Source organism: Macrotis lagotis, chromosome 8 (assembly GCF_037893015.1).
Source record: "Macrotis lagotis isolate mMagLag1 chromosome 8, bilby.v1.9.chrom.fasta, whole genome shotgun sequence".
NCBI classification, from domain to species: domain Eukaryota; kingdom Metazoa; phylum Chordata; class Mammalia; order Peramelemorphia; family Peramelidae; genus Macrotis; species Macrotis lagotis.
The window spans coordinates 129,446,602-129,471,083 of record NC_133665.1 but is presented as its reverse complement, the minus strand read 5'-3'; the positions used below and the strand labels follow the sequence as shown (position 1 = coordinate 129,471,083).

At 39.2% G+C, this 24,482-nt stretch overlaps 1 protein-coding gene across 10 annotated transcripts in view; it reads right to left on the bottom strand.

Moving 5' to 3' along the window:
• Nucleotides 1–3,407: 3,407 nt before the first annotated feature.
• The window catches only part of WNK2 (WNK lysine deficient protein kinase 2), a 241,129-nt gene continuing 220,054 nt past the window's right edge, over nt 3,408–24,482 (bottom strand). For 4 of the 10 annotated variants that reach the window (XM_074198332.1, XM_074198334.1, XM_074198338.1 and 1 more), the window contains 4 exons: nt 20,302–20,346; nt 18,515–18,774; nt 13,139–13,222; nt 10,784–12,818 (listed from right to left, as the gene is read on the bottom strand). In XM_074198332.1, the coding sequence (XP_074054433.1) occupies nt 12,468–12,818; nt 13,139–13,222; nt 18,515–18,774; nt 20,302–20,346 (740 nt within the window). In that variant the 3' untranslated portion in view covers nt 10,784–12,467. The other 6 variants (XM_074198335.1, XM_074198340.1, XM_074198336.1 and 3 more) reach the window with 5 other exon arrangements.

Genomic DNA, 24,482 nt, shown 5'->3' with positions numbered 1-24,482 from the left:
GTTAAGTGATTTGCCCAAGGTCACACAGCTAGTAAGTGGCAAGTGTCTGAGGCTAGATTTGAACTCCCATCCTCCTGCTCTACCCACTTTACCACCTAGCTGTCCTTTTTAGAGTATCAATTCTTTGTAGAATTATATCCTCTGTAATATGCTGGTACATAAGCTATACTTCCTTTCCTGGTGGCCTTTTTGTAAATCCTTATCAGAAGCACAACAATAGGAGAGATGCCCAAATGTTCCATGATAAAAGGTTTCATTTTACTTTTCCAAGGAGGATCTGTGAGCTGTCCTTTCATTTGACTGCATTCTCCATTTGTCTTTTGGTTTCACTTATGGTAAAAAGGTCAAGGTTCATACAATGCATTTCCTACTGTAGTATATATACATACTCAGTCACTGGATAAGACTTTTTACACACAGTATTAATAGCTAAGTCAGCCATTAAAGAGGATCTAGGAACAGTGCAATTCTCAGCACAACTTGCCCCACCCATCACCACATTTCTGTCACTTAGGCACAGTCACTGGAGGAGTAGAAAGGAATGGCAAGGAACTAAAGATCATTTTGTGTTTGTATATATATATATATTATATATATATATATAATATATATATATATGTTTTTATGTATCATAGGCCTTATACACTCCTGAATTTTGGATAAGGTACAGACCTGTGATTTTACTGCCATGGGCAGTGAAATGAGGAAACTCCCTCTGCCAATATAGATTGGCACATTCTCTGCAACCTATAGTCTTAGTCATTACCTTTCCCTACAAATCCCCTCTTCTTAACTTCCTTATTATGACTGATAGAACCACCATCTTCCCAGTCATTCCAGCTCATAACCTAGGAGATATCCTTGTTTCCTCATTATTTCTCTTTTCCCATATTCAAATTTCATCATTCCCAACTCTATACTAGCTTATGTATGTTCCCTTCTCTCCTGTGACACTGTCATCACTCTGGTGCAGGCCCTTATCACCTCACTCACAGACATTTTAATGGCCTTCTATTTGGTCTCTTGGACTGCCTCAAGTCTCTCCCCGACTCCAATTCATGCTCTTTTCAGCTGTCAGAGATCATCTAAAACCACAGATCTGTCCATTTAAGTCCCCTATTTAATAAACTCCAGTGATTCCCTATTACTTCCAGAAATAAATAGAAAATCTTTAGTTTGGCTTTCAAATCACTTTGTAACCTGGCCCCTTCCTACCTTTTCAGACTTCTGGTAGTTTAATACTCTTCCCCATACCCTGCAGTTCAAAGTATGTGGTCTCCTTGCTATTCCTTGTAGATGGAGATTCCATCTCCCTCTATCTGTCACCTGGACCTTTTCAATGGCTGTCTGCCATGCCTGTAATTTCCTCCCTCCTTAACGCCAGCTCCTGGTTTTTTTGGCTTCCTCCAGGTCTTAGTCTTATGTTCTCCAGGAAGCTTTTCCAAGTTCTTATTCTTAGTGACTTCTCTCTGAGGTTACCATCAATTTATCCCATATACATCTTATTTGTCCATAGCTGCTCATATTTTGTTTCCCTCATTAGACTGTGAGCTCCTTGAGAGCAGGGACTGGTTTGTTTTTGGCCTTTCTTTGTATCAACAGCACTTGACCCAGAGTAGTCCACTATCTGACTCAAAAGAATTGCCTTAGTTATAGTTAAATTATATACTCAAAGTCACACCATCAGTATGTATCAGAGAAGGGGCTTGATTCAAGTCTTGCTGACTTTGGGGTCAGACTTCCATCCACTATTTCATATTGCCTCATGCACTGTTTTCTAGTACAGCTATCTGTGAGCTGGATGTGATGGTGCCCATCTGTAATCCCTCCTGCCAGGGGGCTGAGGCTAGTGAATCACTCAAATCCAGGATTTTGAGCTGTAGTAGAGGCAACACGGATTGGGAGCTCCCACTCAGTCTGGCATCAGTGTGGCGAGCCCCAAGAGGGGGCTACTAGTTTGCCCAAGGAGGAGCAAACTAACCCATGTGGGAAATTTAGTAGATTTAAGCCCCTATGCCAATTAGTAGGGGAACTGGGCCCTTGGGTAGCCTCTCTCCTTCCGACCTGGATGTGACAGGGAGATACAGAATAATTGATATAATTAAATGATATAATATGTAACACAATGTAATTTTTGATATACTATAAACATAATATCATGATATGGAACATAATGTAACATGATATAAGAGACACAATACAATGGTAGTATAAGACATAATGTATATGATTGCAGATGATGTATTATGACAACACAGCCAAATATTATAGAAACATATATTTGTATCCATAGACATATATGTATGTCATACCCCCTCCTTTTGTTTTTACTAGAAACTCTAACCTTACAAAAACTCCCCTTCTCCTCTATGTTTTGTATGCTAGGTTCTGAAGGACTACTTAAGACTAACAGACCTGAGGATTGAAGTCCATTCCTACCCAGTAGGCTAAATAAAAAGAGGCCCCAGAACCCCCAGACCCTGCCTCTAGTCGGATCACACTACCCCGCTTGCTGGTGCAGCTTCAGCCACTCATAACCTCTGGATCTTGATTATTCCCTACTTTCTGATTTAACTCTTGGTCTGCCTGGTTCTGAAGCATTTGTGGAGCTCCTGCTCTTCAGCTGACCTGCCTGCCAATACGAGCTTCTCTTGGCCAGCTGTCCTGTTGCTATTCATGCCCTTGGCAGGGTAGGCTCAGGAGAACTAATTCTACCTCGGGTAGGGATTTGTTTATCCTGCTTAACTGACTTCACAGCCAAAAATAGCTATAGCCCTATAGATCTCCCTGGCTGTTCAATGCCAAACTCCTAGAAAGAGAAGCCTTGCATTCACTGCCCCCATTTGGTATCCACTCACTTCTCAGCTCCCTTTTGCAATCTGATTCCTAACACCACCACTGGACTGAAACTGTATTTGCCAAGGCCACTGGGGGTACTCTTAGACTTTAAACCCAATGGTCTTTTCTTAGTTTTCAAAGTCTTTGGCCTCTACTGAGCCAACTACTATACAGCATGCATATATATATATATATATATATATATATATATATATACACACACACACATATATATGTATATATAGTATACATACATGATTCATATAAATCCTGACCTTATTCTAAGTGAAATCAGAAGACAAAAGGATATTATGGCTAAGCAGAAAGCCAGTTCAAAGATCCTTCCTGAAGACTATGAGAGGCTGCCTTTCTTCTACGCTGAGGTGGGGTCAAGGGCATCTTAATCTTTCATGTCCTGGATCCCTTCGCAGAATAATGTTTTAAAATATGTAAAATACTATACATTGTATTACAAAGGAAACCAATCACAGTGAAAATTAAGGTCTTATACATATATTTTTTCACCATCCAAGTTTAGAGAAACCCTGAAATCTATTTGTGGGCCTCCCCACTTCCTAGGTTAAGAATCCCCATCTAAATAAACATCTAATTCTTTGAACACTTACTCATCACAAATTATATCCTCATCACTGAGTGAGGCCCTGGGCGGTGACTGAAAAGGTTGAGGTCTAGAAAGTGGTATAAAAGAAGTATAAAAGACAGGACTAGAGACTGAATGCTAGAAAGGTCCTCAGGGAAGATCTAGTCCAAGCCCTTCATTTACCAGGTGAGGAAATGGAGTCCCAGAGAGGTTAAGTGATTTCCCCAGGTAGAAGGAAGTAGAAGAGTAAAGATCTGAACCCAGGTTCTGATTTCAAATGTGGCACTGTTTCCATTTTATCATGAATATGTTATTTAGATGGGGAAACTAGACAGATAAAAATCTCAAACAAGATGAGCCACCACAACAGTTTAGAAGAATAGGTTATGGTACAGACTCTACAGAACTCTCTGGATTCGTTTCCCATTTCCCACCTCTTAATCACCTTGATAAGGCACAGAGATGGCACAGTGGCTACAGCATTGGACCTAGTCAGAACAGAGTAAAGTTCAAATCTGATCTCAAATGCTTTCTAAGTGTGTGACGCCAAACAAGTTGTTAATCCTTTTTCAGCTTCAGTTTCCTCCTCTACAAAATAGGGATAAGAATTCCTCCCTCACTTAGTTGTTGCAAGAAACAAATGCTTTGCTAATCTTCAAATAATTATAGCAACACTAGTTTTTCTTTATCTCTACCATTTGTAATCTGCCTTAATAAACCGCTGTCTCAAAGGCTATCAAAGTTAATGACCAAGTTGAGTATCCTTTTCCCCCAAGTCCTTACTATTCTTATCTCCACTTCTCAACCTCCCTTTTAGGGACATCACTCTTGACCCACCCAACTCTATCGGGTTGACCTACCATCTTTTCTTCCTTGGTAGGAAGTCTCTATACACAATTCAAGTGCTGAATTACTGGATGTCTCTCCAAGGTACCTCAAACTCAACATGCCTAGAATAGAAACTCATCACCTTCCCCTCTTCCTTATCTCTATTCCAACTTCTATACTTACATTGAAGACACCACCACAATCCTTAAGTCACTGAAGTTCAATTTTACATATTCAATTATATCCAATCAGTTGCCAAATATCCTTGATACTATCTTTGTTACTCTTTCTTCCAACTCCTTCTCTCCACTTAAATAGCCATTACTTAGTTCAGATACTTATTATCTCTCACTTGGAGGAACCTAAGTCCTATTTATTCTACCTTCACAAGATCTCCTTTTCTCATACTGCCACTATCTTGGCACAGATCTTTATTTTTTAAATTTTTTTTGTTTTTGTTTTTGCAAGGCAAATGGGGTTAAGTGGTTTGCCCACACAGCTAGGTAATTATTAAATGTCTGAGGCTGGATTTGAACTCAGGTATTCCTGACTCTAGGGCTGGTGCTCTACCCACTGTGCCACTTAGTTGCCCCGGTATAGAACTTTATTATCTCACTCCCTGCCTCAAGTTTCTCTCTAGTCTATCAGACATCCAAAAAAAAAAAAAAAAACAACCCACCAAAAAATCCTCAGCCATATAAAAGAGGTCTGATCAAATAAACCCCACCCCATTCAATAGACTTCAGGGCTCCCTATTAACTTCAAGGATCAAAGCCTGTTAGCTTTTAAAATCCCATTACAATCTGACCTCTTTTTACATAGAACATTTCTACAGTTTATTCCACAATCCAGTGAAATGAGTCTTCTCAATGTTTCTCAGTGAGAAAGATACTCCCTCTCCTGAACCCAAGTATTTCCTTTGGCTGTCCCCAGAGAAATGGGGATGGAATGTTCACCTTTCATATTTCTGTTTTGTAAAGAGTTCTTCAAGTCCCATCTAAAAGCCTTCCTTTGCAAAAAACCTTTGTAGCTCCTCCTGATGCTAGTGTCTTCCTAGGATTATCCCCAATTTATGCTGTTGTTCAGTCGTTTCAGTTATGTTTGACTGACCCCATTTGGGGTTTTCTTGGCATAGATACTGGAATGGTTTGCTATTTCCCTCTCAGCTCGTTTTATAGATAAGGAAACTAAGGCAAACAGGGTTAAGTGAGTAGCCCAGGGTCACAGAGCTAGTGTCTGAGGCTGGATTTGAATTCATGAAGATGAGTCCCCTTGCTTCCAATCCCAGTACTCTATCCACTGTACCACCTACTTCCTTATAATATATAGTATTATGTATAAAAAATCCTATTTACATGTCATCTCTATGGTTTGTACCTAACTCTTTACATGCTGTTCCCTCTCCCCTTGATCCATTAGAAGGTGGGCTCCTTAAGGATTATATTTGCCTTTCTTTGCAGCCCCAACTCTTAGTATAGCTGTTTCATTATTTTTGTATCTTCACCTGGAGCCTAGCATAGTGCATTTCCCATAAGTGGCACTTCATACTTGTTTACTAAGAAAGGGCCTTGGAAGGAAAGTTCTTAGAGGTCTTGAATGCCAGGCTGATAGCTTGGCCTTTATCCCATGGGCAACAGGAAGGTAACTTGGCAGAGGAGAGACATGATCAAAGTACTGCTCTAGAAAGATTAATCCAAAACAGTTTATTGAACAGAATGGAAGTAGGGATAGGAGTGATGTTTGATGAGATGTTGTGCTAGTCTGTAGCATCTCATGCAATATTAGTCAGGTCCCCAGAGAGCTCAAATAATGTAAAAAGTCTTCAGGTCTTAACCACAATAAAGATTTTTTTAAGCATAGATGATCTTTTACAGTGGTTTCCAATGAAAAATCTCCTTAAGGACTCATTCAATATTATTTGATCATGAGAAGTGGGCCAGGGGCAGGGGCTGGTGAGATAGTATTTTGTTCAGGCCTTTACTTACTTAAGGGAAGGAGCTTAAGTGTCTTGAGGTTATAGAAGAGCCTCTCCATCTGTCTGTTTCTAGCTACCTCTCATAGGGTATTCCAATGCATTCACCTGTCTTCACAGGCTGCAATGATGATCATTGCCCAGCAGCTACTCTGTTTCTTTCCTGAATGCAACAGCCACAGTGGAGTAGTTTTCAAACCTCTTTGCTTCCTTATCTCCTAGTCTCAGGAAACTTATATCCCTCACCTGGCAGATTTTCCTGGGACCCTCTCACTAGTCTGCAGATACAGGCACAATTTACTCATTTAGCTCCTGAGTTTGACCTGAATCAATACTTGCTGAATTGACATGTGAAATTCTTTGATTCAGCCTTTCTGGGGTTTCATCAGAATGATGACTCCAAAGCTGGCTGCACTTCATGGCACCTTTGAGAAAGAGTTCAAGTTTGAATTTACTAATTAGATAACTAGATGTATGGATAGAAGGTATCTTTAAATAGACAAGAGGATGACATAAGATCTGAGAGGAACATTAGAAGTCATTTGGTCTGATGCCAAGAGCAGTTAAGTAACTTGTCCAAAAGTCCAACCATGGGTAAAAAGTAGAAAAGTGGGGATTTGAACATTCCTTCTGATTCTACAGCATAATGCGATAAGGTATGATTCAGGGACCACCTGCCATTCTAGCTGAATAGTTCAAGTCAAGTATATGCTTCTATCTCTAATGGAGAGGTAAGACTTAGAGTTGGAAGATGCCCCACTGGCCAACTGGTCCAATTCATATCTGAGTGGGAGTGATAACATCATGGATATTTTGAACTGGAAAGGACCAGCTTGGCCACTGTGCCTGTTTTATAGACAAGGAAACTGAGGTGTCAAGAGGAAAGGTAATGACAGAATTGAGATTTGGACTCACCCCAGAGCTTTTACAATATACTTGATGAGACTAAACAGGAGACTCTCCCCACCTAAATGCAAATTTATTTTTTTGTCCTACAACTTCCCTGCTAGACAGTCAGGACATTCAACATCACACCGTATTCAATAGCTTCACTCACTACTAGAACAAAGCTCAGCTTTTGGGGGAGATATCATCCTCAGAAGTTGCCTAAGGTAAAGTAATTTCTCAAATCCACCTGAAGGTCACCCCTAATGAGAAGAATTAAGTCTAGGATGACTGCTCTTTTCTTTTTCATGATTTCTCTACGTTGGAAATGGAAACCCTATCAGGCCTCAAAAGGGCAGTCTTAGGTCTCCTGGGGACATTTGCCCTTTACATCTCCCAGGATTCTAGCCACCTCAAGAAAAAAAGATTCATGATTCCTTTCAAGAGCACAGCCCAATCTGCTTCCACAGGTGAGGAAATGGAACTTTGCCAAATAACAGCAGATGTTGGTTTCTGAAATCTTTATTCGAGGACCAAAGGGTAGAATTACTTTGTTTTTTTTTCCCCAGAGGTAGATTGGCCCTTGGATAGTGACTTTATTAGGGATGCTGTTGGGTCTCATGTTTAGATACCATAAATGAATGCTCACTTTGTGCTGGTGAATATAAATGGATAAGCCCCTTGAGGATGAGGAGGACCCTATATCCCGAAGTCCTCTCCCTTAGCACAGAACGTCTTGAGAACCACTTGGTCTCTGGTCAAAGTACTTCACTCTCCCTGTTACTTAAATGACTTCCCTATTGGCCTCCCTGCCTGGGGACCAGGAGAAAGGAGAATGATCTTCAAAAAAAACCAAAGTATTTTTCCCCCAAAATATTTTTTATTCTTGCATAACATTTGTGTTTCCAATTGTGAATAAAAAAATTAGAAAGTAGTTACAAAACAGCAATGGGATAGACAAGGAGCAGGTTGCCTCACACACAGCAAGGCCAAATCACTTCCCATCTTCCCCTTCGTCCTCCTTAGATGAAGTGGGACCTGGCGCCTGGGACGCAAGCTCAGCTGGCCTGGGGTCAGTCGGGCTTCGAATTCTCAGAATCTAGAAAACAAAACCGCCATAGCCAGTTACAGTCCTGACAAGGTGCTGACCGCCCAATCTGTTCTGAAGGTGCCAGCCAGTCTTCTGAAAGCACCTGAGGCTTCTCCCATCAGCAACTCAATGAACTATCACCACCATTGCCAACCACCAATGGTCCTATGGAGCATATTTCTAGATCAAGCCAAACTTTCCTAAGAGAAGAGTGGATAAACCGAGAAGGGAACCAAAAGGAGAGGAGACCTAAACCCAGGACATTGATGAAAGTAAAGCAATAAATTAAATAAATACAGATTTCTAAGCCTCTACTGATTATAAAAGTCTTGAAGCTCTATCAACCAAGGACTCAAAATGGGCAATGGTGACTCAAAGGCACCTAACACATGTAGTACTGATTCTTGTTGCTCTAGGACAGGGCTCTTATTGCTGATGAAGAAAAGAAAAGTCCATGTCTTTCTTGCCCTACAATATAACACAGAAGAAGAGCAGAATTAACTCCAGAAAGTCTACACAAAGTTCAACCAAACATTAAGTCAACTAAACACCCTGCTTACAGGAAAGACCACACTCAAGACCATTTCAGAAAGAAATTCAAGCAGCTTCTAAAGCAGACACCAACATATTACCACCTCAATAAGATGCTTTTGAGGCTCGCCTCACAGCAATCCAAATAAAATCTGAAGGTAGGTGTTTCCTTAGTAAATTGATTTAAATAATTAAATAAGGACACCGTGTCATGCAGTTTTAACAGGATGAGAATAGATAGCAAGCCCAGAGTTAATCCTACATCAACTTCTACCTAGGGACTCAACAGACATGAGTCCTTAGAACCCTCCTCACCAATGCATCAGTTTGGGGGCCACAGCTGGGGATTAGCTAGAAGAAACAATTACAGAGGCAGTCAAGTGAGAAGGTGTGCTTCCTCTGGCTTTGTGGTCTGCCCTTCCAAAGATAACCCACATCCATTTCTTCCATGCAAAAGGAGAGGCCTGAAGAAACTTTGATAAAGAAGCCAGAGTCAGATCATGCATATCCTAAGAGTCAGCCTAACCCCAGGCATATTAAGGATTGTCTAGCAATGACAGCTCCTGTAGCTCCCATTAGGTCAGACCTACCTTTAACCTGTAGGCAGGCTAGATCCCAACAAAAAATGCTGTTTCCTTTCCATCATTCGGCAAAGAGCATTATATATCTTGCTTCCTGGCCTGCTGGAATAGCTGGGTACTCTATCTACAATGGCCATGCTATGACAATGCTACTTCAGCTTAGGAATCAAATAATACTTTTGTTGATATAAGGGAAATAGCAAGAAGTTATCATGGACAGGCAGTCTACCTACACTTTAAAAGGGTGACCTCTCCATCCACTTCTCCACAGACTCAATTTGAATATGCCAATATTATATTTCCATGATCCCAATCAGGGAAGCTGTTTTAGTTTCATAAGGTGGATGGAAGGTCCAATAGTCAGTCTAAGGAGACAGAAATCTCCTCAACTTCCATCACTTTGGAAGATGTGCTTGCTTTGTGGAGGGTAGAAATCGTTGTTAATGAGGAATTCCAATATTGCCATTTACCCAAACATTTCCCACCTAGTCTCAGGAAGATGATAGCTAGGAAAGAAGATTTTATCTTTATCTATATAACTGCTTAAAGAAAAAAAAAGCATCTTCCACCCTTCCTCTTCAACCTCTGTTCCCTGTATAAAAGTCAATCTACAATCAACAAAAGTGAATTCATAGTAAAAAAAATAAAACATAAAAGGGAGACAAAACTCAAGTAATTCTCAGCAGCCCCAACACACACACACACACACACACACACACACACACACACACGTAGGTAGACATAAATATTCTCTTCCTTCCCTAAATTCTTCAATCTGGAAACAGGTGACCTAGAAGGATATTGAGACACTGTCAGTATTTGAAGTATATTTTCCTAGCCCAGCAACCATGGAGAATCTAACTAAAGGCAATCTCTACTACATTGTTGCAGGGAGTTGGTTATCTAGAAAGAAATACTATTTTCAATCTGACTGACAGCCTGCTCACTATCTAGTCTCACCACAGGGGGAGGAAAATTTTGCCTAAAGTAGAATGAGTAAGGCCCTAAATGGCAACCTTGGAATGCCTGGGAGTCACAGATTCCATTAAAATGACCTTGAACAGGTGAAAAGAAAGCCCAGAAAAAACAATCTCCAAATACCAAGATATAGATAATGGAAAAAAAAAACAAAACTAAGAGACCAGCAAAGGCTCTGGTGGGGGGCATCCCAAGTCATTTGGGCAGGTGGGGATATTTGTGGTTTTTAGGGGAAAGGGAGAAAGAAAAAGATGTTTTCACACTGTTTTCAAGCACAAAATGTTTATTTTTTTCCTTAATATATACAGTCTCTTGGGGATTTCGTTCCACTGACTGTCTGTGTACAAGGATGGAACTAACAGGCAATAGTGACTCCAGACAGTTCCAATGCAAGCTCAAAGAGGAATGGGGGTGTAGAGGGGGAATGAGAACAGTCTCCTAATGTTTGCTCATGAAGCATACAGACATGAATCTAAAAACAAACAAATCAAATATACATGTTACAGAGAACAGAAATCTCTTACTACAGTCAGTATTTTGCCCAGGCAGAAGACTCTGCCTAATTGTCTATAAAATTCAATTCTAACTGAATTGATGGAATAATATATTCTCAAAGGGTACAAACCAAATAATTGAGACAGTTCTAAGAATGCTCCAAAGTACAATAGAATGATACAGTTCCCATGTTTGGCAGCACAGAGCATTCTGCTTTCCGGCAGGGAGTATAAAACGTCATTGCAGGAAGAGAACAGTGCGCCTTCAATGTTCCACCTTGGAAAGTTTTCATTGCCCATGCCCAGAATGGGCCTGTCGAGCTTGAGCTGTCTATGAAGAGGAAGCTTGCCATGGACAAATTGGCTTTATGTTGGTCACCTGTGGCGTGTAAGACTTGGGGGAGGAGGGGTGTGTTGGGTGATGGAAGAGTCCCCTTGACTATAACCGGGACCAAACTGGGGCAGAGAGTCCTTCCCCTTCTACAATACAGGTGATTTTGTTCTGAAAGATGTGGTTAGACAGAAGGCAGAGAATAGCGACAGCTTAAGCATCGTCTCTGCCTTCAATTGAGTTTGCTCCTCAGAAAGCAGCACCCAGAGGGGGGCCATCTGCCTTCTCAGAGGAGGGGTTGAGGGGGAAGGCGCCTTACAATAAATGGTGCCTCTTCTTGCCTTGCACCAATAAAGTATGTACAGATTTCAAATTAGACTGACTTCTGCATGTCCTTTTGGTTAAAGTGTGGCAAAATTTGGATACTTAACTAAGGGAAGGGAAGCAACCATTATCTCTCAGGACTCTGGTAACAGAAAGAAGTTACCACCTGCACCACTTTACCAAAAAAGGCCAGGTACTACACTCTGGCCAAAGTTATTATTACCTGGCTTTCTGTGCAGGGTATTTTTATAGTTTCCAGATACACTCCTTGAAGTACACTTCAAAAAGAAAATTCTGTCTTCTCTTTCTCATTTAATTTTTTTCAACCTCCAAACAAATCCCAACCTAATAATTGCAACCCTTTGATAGTCAAGGTTATCTTCCCATTAAGATGAATGAGAACACCACATTTACAGTAGAAATCAAACCAAAAAAAAAAAAACAACCTAACATGACCACAAGCTTCGGTTCAAAGTGTGTAAACTCTGCATATCTTTGCAACTTAAAATAGGGATATTTTTTGAACTCACAAGCAAACTAAATAAAATACACCTTTCCAATATATATATGTATATATATGTTTCTATATATAGATATATTTTACATCTCTTTCCAGTAAGGAACTGAAAAGTCAAGATTCAAGGCACTCAAATACTCCTGCAGGATTAATACAATGTTGTTGTTATCATCAAGTCAAGTACTAGAAGTTATTCGTGTTTTAAAGTTTGTTGAGAATACACCACAATCACAACAATGGAGAATAAAGTGTCTTTAGCAGTGAAATATGCAGATATTGCCATGAACAAACCAACTCTTGGGGTATGGCTATGGTGGGTTCTACCAGGCTTACTCTGATTGTTAGCTGAAGCCACCAAAGCCGCACAGACAAACAGCATCCCAAGGCTCAAATACTCTCTTGGAAGTATGTGTGAGTGAGTGATTGAGTGAATGAGTGAATGTGTGTGTGTGTGTGTGTGTGAAGACAACACACTGTTTTATAGGTGAGTCACAAAGCTAGGTGATTCTCAGCTTGGAGCTGCATGGGTTGACAGCAGGTTGCTGCAGGTATACTGGGAATAACTGCAAGCCCGTTTTGCTCAAGCCTGGAAACGGTGGAAGGCTATGCCCTCCTCTAATCCCAGGTTGTCCCACCGTGTCTGGCCACTGCATACCATACACAGGTGTTGGGAACATTCCTCCATATGGACAAGGAGGTATCACATAAGGCGGGACCGGGCCAGAAAAGGGAGTACCTGTCAAAGGCATTGGCAAGGCTGGAGGGATTCCGGGAATTAATGCAGCTGACATAGGGCCAGGCGCTGGAACAAGATATTGTTTCCCCACTCCTGTTCTGACTGAATTAACCTACAAAACACAAAGACATGCAGAAGGATTATGCTCAGGTTGACTGACCAGGGTCAACACAATATATTTGCTTCAACTCTGGAAATTCTTTAAGAACCTGCCAAGTAGATATCTCTGTCTCCAAGAGAAAGCAGTCATTGAACCATGCTTGGAATCTGGTGCCTTCTAATGATTCAACTACTCAACCAGGACTTGGAGTTGAGGGGTGGAGAAGAAAAATCATCAGGCCATCTTCTTCCTAATTCATAAGATGCTTCTTCCCCATGTTCAGGAATCTTGAGAGAGCCCTTCCAGGTTATTATAAGAAGCTAACATCTCACCTGAAATGTCCAGGTGAATGAGGCAGGGCCTTCACTTTCAAGGAGATTGCAAGAGAGCTGACCCTCCATTCTTGGCTGACAGTCCTTTGAACACAAAAGGTTAATTCAAAAACCTGTCCTCCCACATAAAAGATCTCAATTTGAAGCAGAATTAGATCACAAAACGGGGATGAGCTTCCAGTCTACAAATCAGCCAAAGAATGATGACCCTGACCCAGATGCTGATGCTAAAATTTCCTCAAAAGTCCTACAGCTTTGGGTTCAGAAAGAAATCACCTCAGGTTAACAGAATACAAAGAACCAACCAGCCCCTGACTTAAAATATCAGTGATAGTAGATTGGAGACAGTCTTGATACAAACAACTGTGACTCGTGTACACTTAAAATTGAGTTTTTGAGTCTTCCAGCTATGTGCCAGTCACCTACAAAGAAAAGTCTAATTGCTTTTGGGGGTCTAACTGATTTGAACCCAATGCAGGACACACAACTGGGGTAAACTAGCTTAGAGATCAGTCAAAAGACATTTTGTGTGTGTGTGTGTGTGTGTGTGTGTGTGTGTGTGAGAGAGAGAGAGAGAGAGAGAGAGAGAGTGAGTGCTGTAAAACCTAGTCCCCAATTGATAATTAGTCAAAGGATATGAACAAGCTGTTCTCAAGGGAAGAAATCCAAGCTATCAGCTGCAATAAGAAAGCATGCTTCAAAACATTAATAATTAAAAAATACAAATAAAAGCAGCTTTGAGGCTCTACTTCACACCCATAAGATGAGAAAAAAAGGCAACCTGACAAATGTAGAGGGTCTTCAAGAAAACAGGCAAGACCGACACATTAAGGAGATCAGCTAAGAAGAAAAGGTCCCATATGAACAAGCATATTTGTAGCAGCTCTTTTTGTATTGGAAAAGAAGTGGAAACTAATGGGATGTCCATTGGTTGGGGAATGGCTGAACCAATTGTGTAAGTGAATTATGATGGAATACTATTGTGCTGCTTTAAGAAATGGTTTAAGGCATAATTTCAGAGAAATCTGGGAAGAATCCTATGAACTGATACAGTATAAAGTGACCAGAACCAGGAAAATAATTTATAACACCAACATTATAAAAATGAATACATTTTGAAAGACTTAATGACTGATAAACAATAATCAATCACAATTCCAGAGAACCCATGAGAGAGAAATTATATCTCCCCCTCCACAATGAAGAGGTGACAGACTTGACAGATAATTGATTTTTGGATATGGCCAAAATGGGAATTTATTTTGCCTGACTGCATATTTATTACAAAGGGTTTGTTTGTTTGGGTTTTTTCAGTGGGGAGGTAGGAGGGAGAGAAAATACTCGAGTTGAAAAGAAATTTAATTTAATTTTTTAAAAAGTCCTATACAAACTTCTGGTTTATGTAGGAGAAAGGAGTCATGTGAGATCTAAGAACCTTCAATTAATTATGTTTTACATCCAAATTCACAAACCTCAGGACAAGGAACTTGATGCTATCATCTTAGAACAGTTGATTTCACTTAGGTGTTAGGAGAAAAGCAAAATAATATAAGTGATGCTCAAGTGTGAATGACCCATACCTACTTTGAGAGGGTCATGGGACTATTTTTTTTAAACAATGTCAAAGGACTGCCAAATAATGACATTAGAGGCAAACAGGTATGATAATTCAGGTAGTGGATGGGAAGTTGGGGCAGAGATAAAAATCACCTGACCCTTAAGATTTCTGTTTCCAACCATTCCCAGTTTAGATGCCCAAAGCTGATGTTGTGAGCTTTTTTGATGGATGTTTTTACAGTATTTTTCCCACGTTCTCCAATATTTCCATGATTTTTCACAAGAGTTTTAAAAGCAAAAACTCTGGATGTCTTTTGTTTGTATGAGTTGCTTGAAAGTCAATCACTGTTTTGTACTGAAGTGGCAGTGATATACACATTCAAAAAAGAAGGTTCTAAGAAAAAATGCTCTTAATGGTAGAAACCTGATTTCACACCTTAATCCAATGGCTCTTTCTAAATTCATTTAATATTTTGATGGTCTGAGAGTTAGGACCATCTTCCTGTGAAGTTGTCATTGGGGAATGTCTTCAGTTTCAAGACTAGAGAGGATGTGGACTTTAATCCAAGAATACCAGAAAAGTCCATTATTAAAACTTAGGATTTCTTCCTCCTCTCCTTTTAGTTCTTCTGTAGAATCCATTGGAAGGAAAACCTTTCAAAACTTTCAGGTGCATACGTATATAAACCAATTTAGCATTTCATTTTTGTCTAGCTAAATCTTTCCATGGTTTTGTATATTACTTATATTCCCAACTAAACTGTAAGTCCTTGAGGATAGGGATTGTCCCTTACATTTCTATTTCAGTCACCGAGCCAATCACAGTTTGAATACAGAGTAGGGCCATAAAATTCCTGTTAATAGCTGAAAGAGGTCACATTGAATATTATGGACTTATATATTATTGGCCTATCCTAGCTCTGATATTCCTTTCTTGGGGTAGGGGAAAGAGTGATGGAAATGATAATTCTGTTTCATCTAACACTATTACTGAACTCTTCTTCTTCTTAGGTGGTCTCTGGGATAGTAAACAGTGGAAAATGCCTTAATGACCTTCCAGTTCTCTTTGAATGACAAAAATAAACAGAACCCTAGCAAAAACCTAAAAAATTACAAAAACAGAGTTGGGAGAATTCAGCAAGATTTAAGAATTCAAATTACTTTCCAGCATAATATAGAGAAAATTATTCTTTAGCTAATTTAAGCAGCTGTTTGCCAAAGACCTAGACTTACTAATAGGATTGTTCCAGTAGAAAGAGATTATTATCAACATCTGGACTAATATTCTTTTTCCCTAGTTTTTTGATCTCCCTATCTATCTCCTTTCCCTCAGGCTCAAATTTTAACAATGCTTTGAATTTTATATCTTCTTTATCCTCCTTAATTCCAAATGGCTTTTCTTCTTTTGAAAGAACATCTCAGTCTTCTCTCTTTTCATAATAGCCACCTCCCTAGTGTCTAGGGCTTCATCACTTCAAGCTTGGAGTTGATCTGGGCACTAATGACACCTCACCTTACTCACTGGTATGCTGGTCCCTCTTGTGACCCAGACTAAGGTATAAGAGAAGACTTTCCTCCTCAGTTCAACCAGAACTAATGCTGGAGTATTTTCAAAAGGTGTTTTTACTAAGAAAATAATCGAAGACAGAACAGTAAAATATACAAACTGTAGAAATGGAAGAATCCTTTATGATTCAACTTTAAGTCAAGAAACAGTTTGTGGGGCAATCAATCTCTTGGTTCCTGTTCCTCACTTTCACTTCCTTCTAGAAATTATTCAGAAAGACTAAGGCAGAAGCAAAACTTACATCTTCTATCCAGGTCAGACTTTAAAAGAAAATTTATTGATATCATTTGTTTTTACATCACTTAAATTGCTCTTGGACAGGTTTAATGGGGGTATCCTGTTAGCAGACCTTTAATTGCTGATTCATGAGATTAACCAGGTAACACCCAGACAGTTCTGCACCCATCCAACTTCAGGGTTTTTTTTCCCTTCTTATGGAAAGGCTAGATGTCCCCCTACAACTGTTAGAAAAATACCAATTTGGGGCTCCTTTTTAGAAAAGGATATTTTTTTTTGATTGTTACTACTTTAGAATCAAGTAGAAACCACTATCTGCTAAATTACTAAGATCAAGTCCTAGAATTAATTAATTTTTCAATTAATTTTTCTCTTTTGTTTAGGTCATCACTCCTTTAGCCAAGTATCAGGTACCCACAGATCTGAAAACTAATAGGTCTGATGGGGATGATGATGGTGGTAGAGAAGGTTATCCCCTAATCTAATTGTGGATGAAAAGAAAAGGTCAAAAGCCTAGCTGGCTTTTGAAAAGGGTTCATTTTCCAAATAACATAGATTTGTTGACAGGATCCCCAAAGGATTGAGGCAGAAAAAAGTAGGATATATGGAAGAACTTATCAAGGTACTCTGTATATCAGGTATAGTCTTTCAATGAATCCTCTAAACATAAGAGGAAACATAAATGGATCTCATTGTATTCATGAAAATGAAATCAATTAGTCATTCACGTAGCTGTTATTGTAGCCTTAAAGAATCAGAAAAACAAACCCAGGCATTTGTTATCCATTGTAAGGACTATTCCTGAATGGAACTATGTACCAAAGTGACCTTTCTTCTTGGTTTGTTTGTATGTATTTGAATGGGCAGGGGCAGAGGAAGGACAAATAAAATCTTCCCTGAGCTAATCAGTAACAAGCATAATCCCTGTCTATGCTCAGGAAGAAGAGAAATGATTATTCTCCATTCAGGAGTGGAAATTGAATTTTAAAAGGGAGAAGCCATGTAAAAAGGCCATGGTTAACTATAGAGTGAACCCATTTTGGAGTCAGAACCAGAAACCATCACTGAAACTCTGGCTAATGCTGTTTACACTAAGGTATGTTTTCCTAGCCCCAAGAGAAAAAAGCAACTGGGTAAAGAAGGTTGATATACTACCATGTTGTGTTTTTTTTTTCTCCCTGAGTTCAGTCTTAATCTCTGAAGTGTGATCCTTGAAGGCACACCAATAGAATATATGTTCTTTGGGTAAGAGACTTTTTCTTGTCTCTGTATCCAAAGTGTCTTGTACCTAGTAGGTTCTTAATAAACACCTATTTATTGAAATCTTTGGGAGGAAAGTTTCCTTGAACCTGATCTTTTCTTGAGGGGTTGATAAAAGAGAAGATGTACCATAAACATTTCTTTCATGGTACATTGACCTAAAGTGGGAATTAGGGAGGGAGAGGAGGGTAGAAGGAAGAAGGGAAGGAAGCATATGGTAGCCAATGACTTCTTTACTCAATTGCTGTAAATGTTTATCAGAGCAGAAATAATACATTTTAAAATTTAAACAGCACTAAAAATTACATGCAGAAGGAAAGGAGGAATTTAGGTCACTAATATTTGGTCCATAGACCACCCCAAATCTGAAGAGAACCTCAGAAGTCAAAGGAATCTTCTGCCACCCAAGACACAAGTCAAACTCATCCATGAACAGGTCAAGCAGTATAATTAATAATGGAAATTATTGACTAGAGAGGCAGGTTAAACAAGTTTAGGTGTTTATCAGTGAACACTCATAGGAACTGCAACAGATTAGCATTAAGCAGAGAAGAAATTTCAAAGAAGAGCATGTCTTAGAGAATTGGTTTCAAAGATACAGGACACCACCCTGTAGCCCTCTGCCACCCAGGGATGTCGATGCTGTTCAATAAGAAGGCTTCACTACTTTCTAGGCCCCCTTCTAGACAAGAACAGGTTCTCTCTTGGCCTTCCGACCCCTCACAATATTGCCTTCCCCAATGACCACCACTTACGCCTGGTGCCTCGTTTGGTGCCTGTGCAGGATTTGCTCGAGGCTCCATATCTTGCCTTTTCTGGTTCTGTTTCAGTTGGTTTAGGGAAGGTTTTGTCTGAGCAGCTCCCACAGTTTTGCTTGTCCATTCATCCACTAGCTTGTGCAAATCATCCGTGAACATCCCTTTCTTGTTGTTGCTATTATTGACTTGTGCCTGGACTTGCAGGGTGGCTGGGGGCACTGGCTCAGGACCTGTTACCAGACTGGTGGTAGAAGATCCTAGGAAGTCACACACAAGGCAGGATCAATTAGAAGGCTAACATAAAGGCACTCTTTGCTATTCAGGTTATTTCTGATATGGCTGCATTGGAGAACACCTTTGCTTCAAGAGTTGGTCTGCAGAAAGGGGCCTTCTTTTTTTAATTTCTTTTTTAAATCTAATCACAGATTATTTCCCATATTTTGCCTATCATTGAATTCTATGTTGTTGAAGCACAGGACATAGACCTCCCTCTTTGGGAGTGCTATCAAGAGTCAGCATGCCTTGTGGGGATAAGGCAATGACAAATAGCTTGGCCATTCTTATGAGAATTTTTCCAATTTGCTTTTATCAACAGCACCCATCTGTTCTACCACAGGCACTTCATCACCATGGTTCAGTGATCCCTGAGTACTCAGTGAGTACAATACTCAATCTCCAAGCTTGGTTCCCAGAATGGGAACAGCATGGACCTCATGGGGTAGAGTGAATAAGAAAGAACATGGTGACAAGATTCATATGTCCAGAGGAAAATGTTTCTTACAGGAGGCCAGATTTTTTTTTAAAGTTCAACAAGTTTCAGTTATATGGAGGTTCTAAATTAACTTAAAAAGTATTAGGAAGGGAATTGGAGGTAGAAGTTTAGCTTCTTTTAGTGTTGGTTGGCATGTTGTTAAGTCAAGGACTAACTTACTGTTTTTGTGAGTTGGCGAAGCAGCCTGCATTTTACCTGCATGAAAGCAGGAAGCCTGGTTCAATGCCTGGGGAAATAAATACTTTGCCCTATCACAGACTAAAGTAGAATGCAAGGTTTTTTGAAGGCACTTTTTTTTAAAAACTTAAAAAAAGAGAAAATTGAAATTAACATTTTCAAAATGATTTAACTAGAGACCATCTCTTCAAACAAACAGTTCAGAAACACAATGCACTATTATGAGTCTATTTTAGTAATTAGCAATGAACAAGCACAGACACAGATGTCTTCTACTTCTAATTGGAATTTTTCAGCCAGTGGCTGAAAAAGTAGTCCAGGTGAACCGGGAACCTATTTAATCCTGGACATCTTTCATCTTGTATAGACATTCACTCTATTTTATTAAAAAAAAACAAACAAACCAAACTTTGTGGAATATATATATTCTTATAATTTAGAAAAAGAAGCCAATTAGTTATTAGTAATTTATGGATTTTGGGGGTTACGGGGGAAGGAGCCCCTGAAGTAACATTGGTAATGTCACAAACAGCAGCAAGGATGAAGAAGCAGGAAGCCAGGATGAGGTAAGGAGCAGAGATGCTACTGTACCAAAGCTACAGGTACAACCCAGACACAAGCAGAGCAGCCACTTCCACAGAAACAACAGCCAGGTTTACTCAACAGGCATCACTCACAGACACAGTTGTCTGTCTACTCATTCACTCATAGTGTCCAGGCAGTACCATTTTTGCAAGAACATCAATGAAACCCTAATGGTATAGCCAAGAAAGGAAATGAGCCCATGCAATGGAGAAAACATGAAAAGGAGGGGGAAAAAAAATCAGATAATTACTACTACTGTGCTCTTTGCCTAGGCATAGACGTTTCAGGGTGGACCCTACAAGGTAAAACAATATAAGACACACAGAGTTAGGCAGGACAGTACACTTCTGCTGTACAAGCTACTGTATGTTCAAGCAAAGGTCATCATTATGCAAGGAAGAGCAGACAAAAAGTCAGCAGTTCAGAGAGAAGAGAAAAACCTCAATTAACTGGGCATCCCAAACCTATGTTAGTGAGTGTGCAGGTTACTGAGCACATCCATATGCTGAGAGCAATATTTGAAAGCTTCAAGTTTGACTTTGAGTTTGACTTTGTGTGTGAAAACCCAATGTCTCTAATATGCTTATTAAAAAAACAACTCCCCGTGGCTTTCCAGTACAAGCACTTGGACCCCCGCTCTGGTAAGACACATAAAGCGGTATAAAATCGGTTACAAGAGCTTATTAGGCAAATGGGTGCTAGCCAGCAGTTGGTTAATAGGCTGTAAAGGACAAATTCAAAGTTTCACAAGTCCAAAAAGATACATTGTTCTGTAGGTCTGAGGCCAATTTGGAAAATATTCTAATATCCAAGGGCTTCTAAGAGGTTTGAATATTCTGAATTCAGTAGCAAAAGCAAGTGTAATAAAAATTAGCCCATCCTTAGTTCAAAGGACCAAAGTTGATATAGAAATAGAAGTTTTATGACACATAACCCAAAAGCTCTTACTATCATTCTCTCCTTTTTATGCATGTCTTCAGTATTGGGAAAGTGGGGTGGGGTCAAGAAGTTAATCTTCCTTTCATGACTACCTTCTTACCTGGAGGACCACTAATGGCACCCAAGTTCCTTCAATTTTCTGTTTAAAAACTGCTCAAGCTGTGGGTGAGGGTCATTCAAAAATGAGTTTTGTTATAAATTTTCTGTACTGGTGGTGGTGATGAGGTAGGGGATGTTTATCTCCTCTCAAACAAATAAGATTTAAAATCAAGAGGCCAAATAGACAACAGATCTCTGGATATAGGTAAATCACAATCTTTTCTCTTGAAAAACAGGACTAATTAATAATTAGTTCAAAGGGCATTTCTGCCTTACTCTGGTTTCAATATTAATTATCTATAATGTACCGTTGGGATAGTTTTTGAAGACTTAGATTAGATATATTAGTTTTTATTATATTAAAACTATCTGGAAACCATCACTGGGAAATGACTCCTTTTTTATGCCTGGAAACTCCTTAAAAGGAGTTACTCAGAAAATACTTAACAAACTGTTATCATTCCTATAAAGGATAAGAGAGGAAGTTTCTGTCTTATTTTAGAGACAAGAGGGTCTAAGTCACTTTCCCTATGGCATTCAATTAGATTAATGGTAGAACCAAATCCAGGTCTTTTCATATTACTGAAACAAAGCCACTTAAGTTTCTAGTATAAAAACCAATCAGTGCAAAATCACAACCCAATTATGGGATACTGTAGTGAGATACTCTAAAATCAAAAAAGATGAGAATATTTTCTTGGAGCAAGCTGGTAGATCTTTTTAATCTATTAAGTTGATATGCTCTATACATCCATTCTCTTCCAGTGTCAAAAAGTAATTTTTGTCCTTAGCTGAAAATAAAGGTAAAATGTCTTAAGACTGAAAGTTGTAGCTCCAAAGAAGGACTATTTTTATTTTTAATCAATACACACAGATGCCATGGCAATATTTACCTTTTTTTTTTGTTATTACCCAGAGGATTTTTGTTTTTTTTCTTCTTGGACTCAAGTCCAGGCCCTGAGAGATCCAAACTTGAAACACTAATGAAGGAGGTATATTGTAGAAAATGATTGTATATTGAGGAGAAGTCAGGGGACAATATATTATCTTCTTCTGTTTCTACTTTTAATTGTTTCCTCACCAACTTTGTGATGATTATGTTAGAGATTCCTCATAGGGTTCATGTGTGATCACAAGGCTCCCAAAGAACCCCTTTCTTAGACACTCTTCCAAAGATGTGAATCAAAGGATACTATGATAAAACTAGTATAGTTAAGCAAAATTTGAGTGGTTAATTCCTAAGACACTCCACTCAGTACTTAGTTGAGCTGGCACATACCTCATACTACTATATAATGTATTATCCATGTAGGCAGGCACCTTATAGTTGTATTCAAAATTTGTATTTTTCCCAGTGACTGATGCAGTGTTCTTCGCAGAGTGGGCATTTAATATGTGTCCACTAAGTGAAATGCACTGCCCAGTTTTTCCTTTATTAAGTTATAGAAACCATTCTATCTTTTCTTTTGAGTTAATTAAGCAACCATTTATTAAGGGACCCATTTGCAAGGTACTGGAGACACAAAGGTGAATGAGGACCAGCCCTGACTTCATTCAAACATCTTACCCATTTACACACGTTGGCTCCATATTTCCTTTTTTCCATAGCTAGTTAGTAGCTGACATATCTAGTACTCCTTTCCCATAATGGAAACAAGTCCTAGATCAAAGATGGTTCAAGGAATTTACAGAGATATCATGGTTATATTGTCAGAAAAAAATTCTTTAAAGACACTGAAATAGAATTTGGCACAAATTCCAAATTAATGCTTAGGGAGATGAAATTACATTTCAACAATGAACATTCTGCAAACAACAAATATCCAAACATACACAGGAACAAACTTAGAGGACCTAAGAGTTCATGCTTCTGATCAGTCTAAATATGAACATATTAGGGGAAGACCAAGAAATTATATATCATTTTCAAACACATTTATGAAAAAAATGGCACACTCATTTAAAGGCAAAATTGTGTAAGGGATTTTTTTTTTTTTCCTACTAGTGAATAGAACTGTAGTAAGGAAAAGCAAATCTCTGTAGGAAGCTGACATCAGGTGTCTTTCAAACGATGTCAGATCTATTTTCTTTCTTTCTTTTTTTTGCAGGGGATGGGAGGATAGGGGAAGAAGACAACCGAGTCAATAGAGGGATTAGGTATCTGAAACCCTTTCTTTTTTAAGATATGCCATTACAGTTCTGCATATATATATATGCATATACATATATATATATAAACGTATATATACTCTTATTGAGCTATGAGGCTTCAGAGTCCTGAGGCAGATGTCAATAGTGCTGAACACAACAACATGCAGACACAAGCTACAGGACATATGACCTAAGTTTTGCTTACAGAGAAAAGGAAAGACCATGTGTATCTTGTCATCATCCACACTTGAACACACCGACAATAACATAGTAAGTGGCATCACTTCTAACACATTCACATGTGAGACATCCACATGACAAGTGGTAAGACAAATCGATACCAAAAAACCAAAACAACTGGATAAAGTCTAGTTAGGAAGAAAACAAGTGATTTTTTTTTCTCTTGTGCCATATAAATCCAGCTTCATGATTTTATCTTCACACAGAGATGAGAAAACAAAGAAAGACAAATTCACTGAAAGTCATAGACATTCAAATATTCTTCTCCTAGTGAGCTCCCCCAGCCCCAGTTCCATCTACCCATTATGGCCTCATCATCTATTCTAAAATCTTTCTAGCTGGTTTTCCTGTCTTTAGACTCACTCCTTTATAATCAATCCCACACTCTATCATAATAATCTTTTAAAGGCAGAAATTATATCTTGTTACCCCCCCCCCCAACTCTTCAATGGTTAGGTTAAGAAACCCTAGTAGAAGAGATAGAAGGCTGTCTTTTGAGTTAGGAAAACCTTACTTTAAGATTCTTCTATGTCATATACTGGTTGTGTGGCCCCAAGCAATGTATTTTGAGGTCTAGACAGTGCCCATTACTCTAGATAATTTTCTAAGTTAGAGAGAAGGCGCTGACTTGCACTAATAGAGTGAGTTTCCTCATTTTGGAGTTTCTTAATCCCCTGAAATCATAGGTCTAGTTCCTGGACCCATTTAGCTCTGCCCAGTACAGAAAGGATCAATCTTAGAGTCAGAAAAACCTGGATTCAAACTCTGCTTGGACATATTAGCTCTGTGATCACAGGCAAATCCATTTACTCTGTGTGACCTCTGGGGCAAGACAGTCTTCATTTACAAAATAACCCAGAGAATTGTTGTGAAGGTCAAGGAGATGAAACTGATGGTAAATGTTTCTCATGACAATGGTAATAATTAAACCCACTTCAGAAAGTTGACCAAGAAAAGGGAAACATGACGGCAAGGTACCTAAGTACCTGACTAGACTGAGCA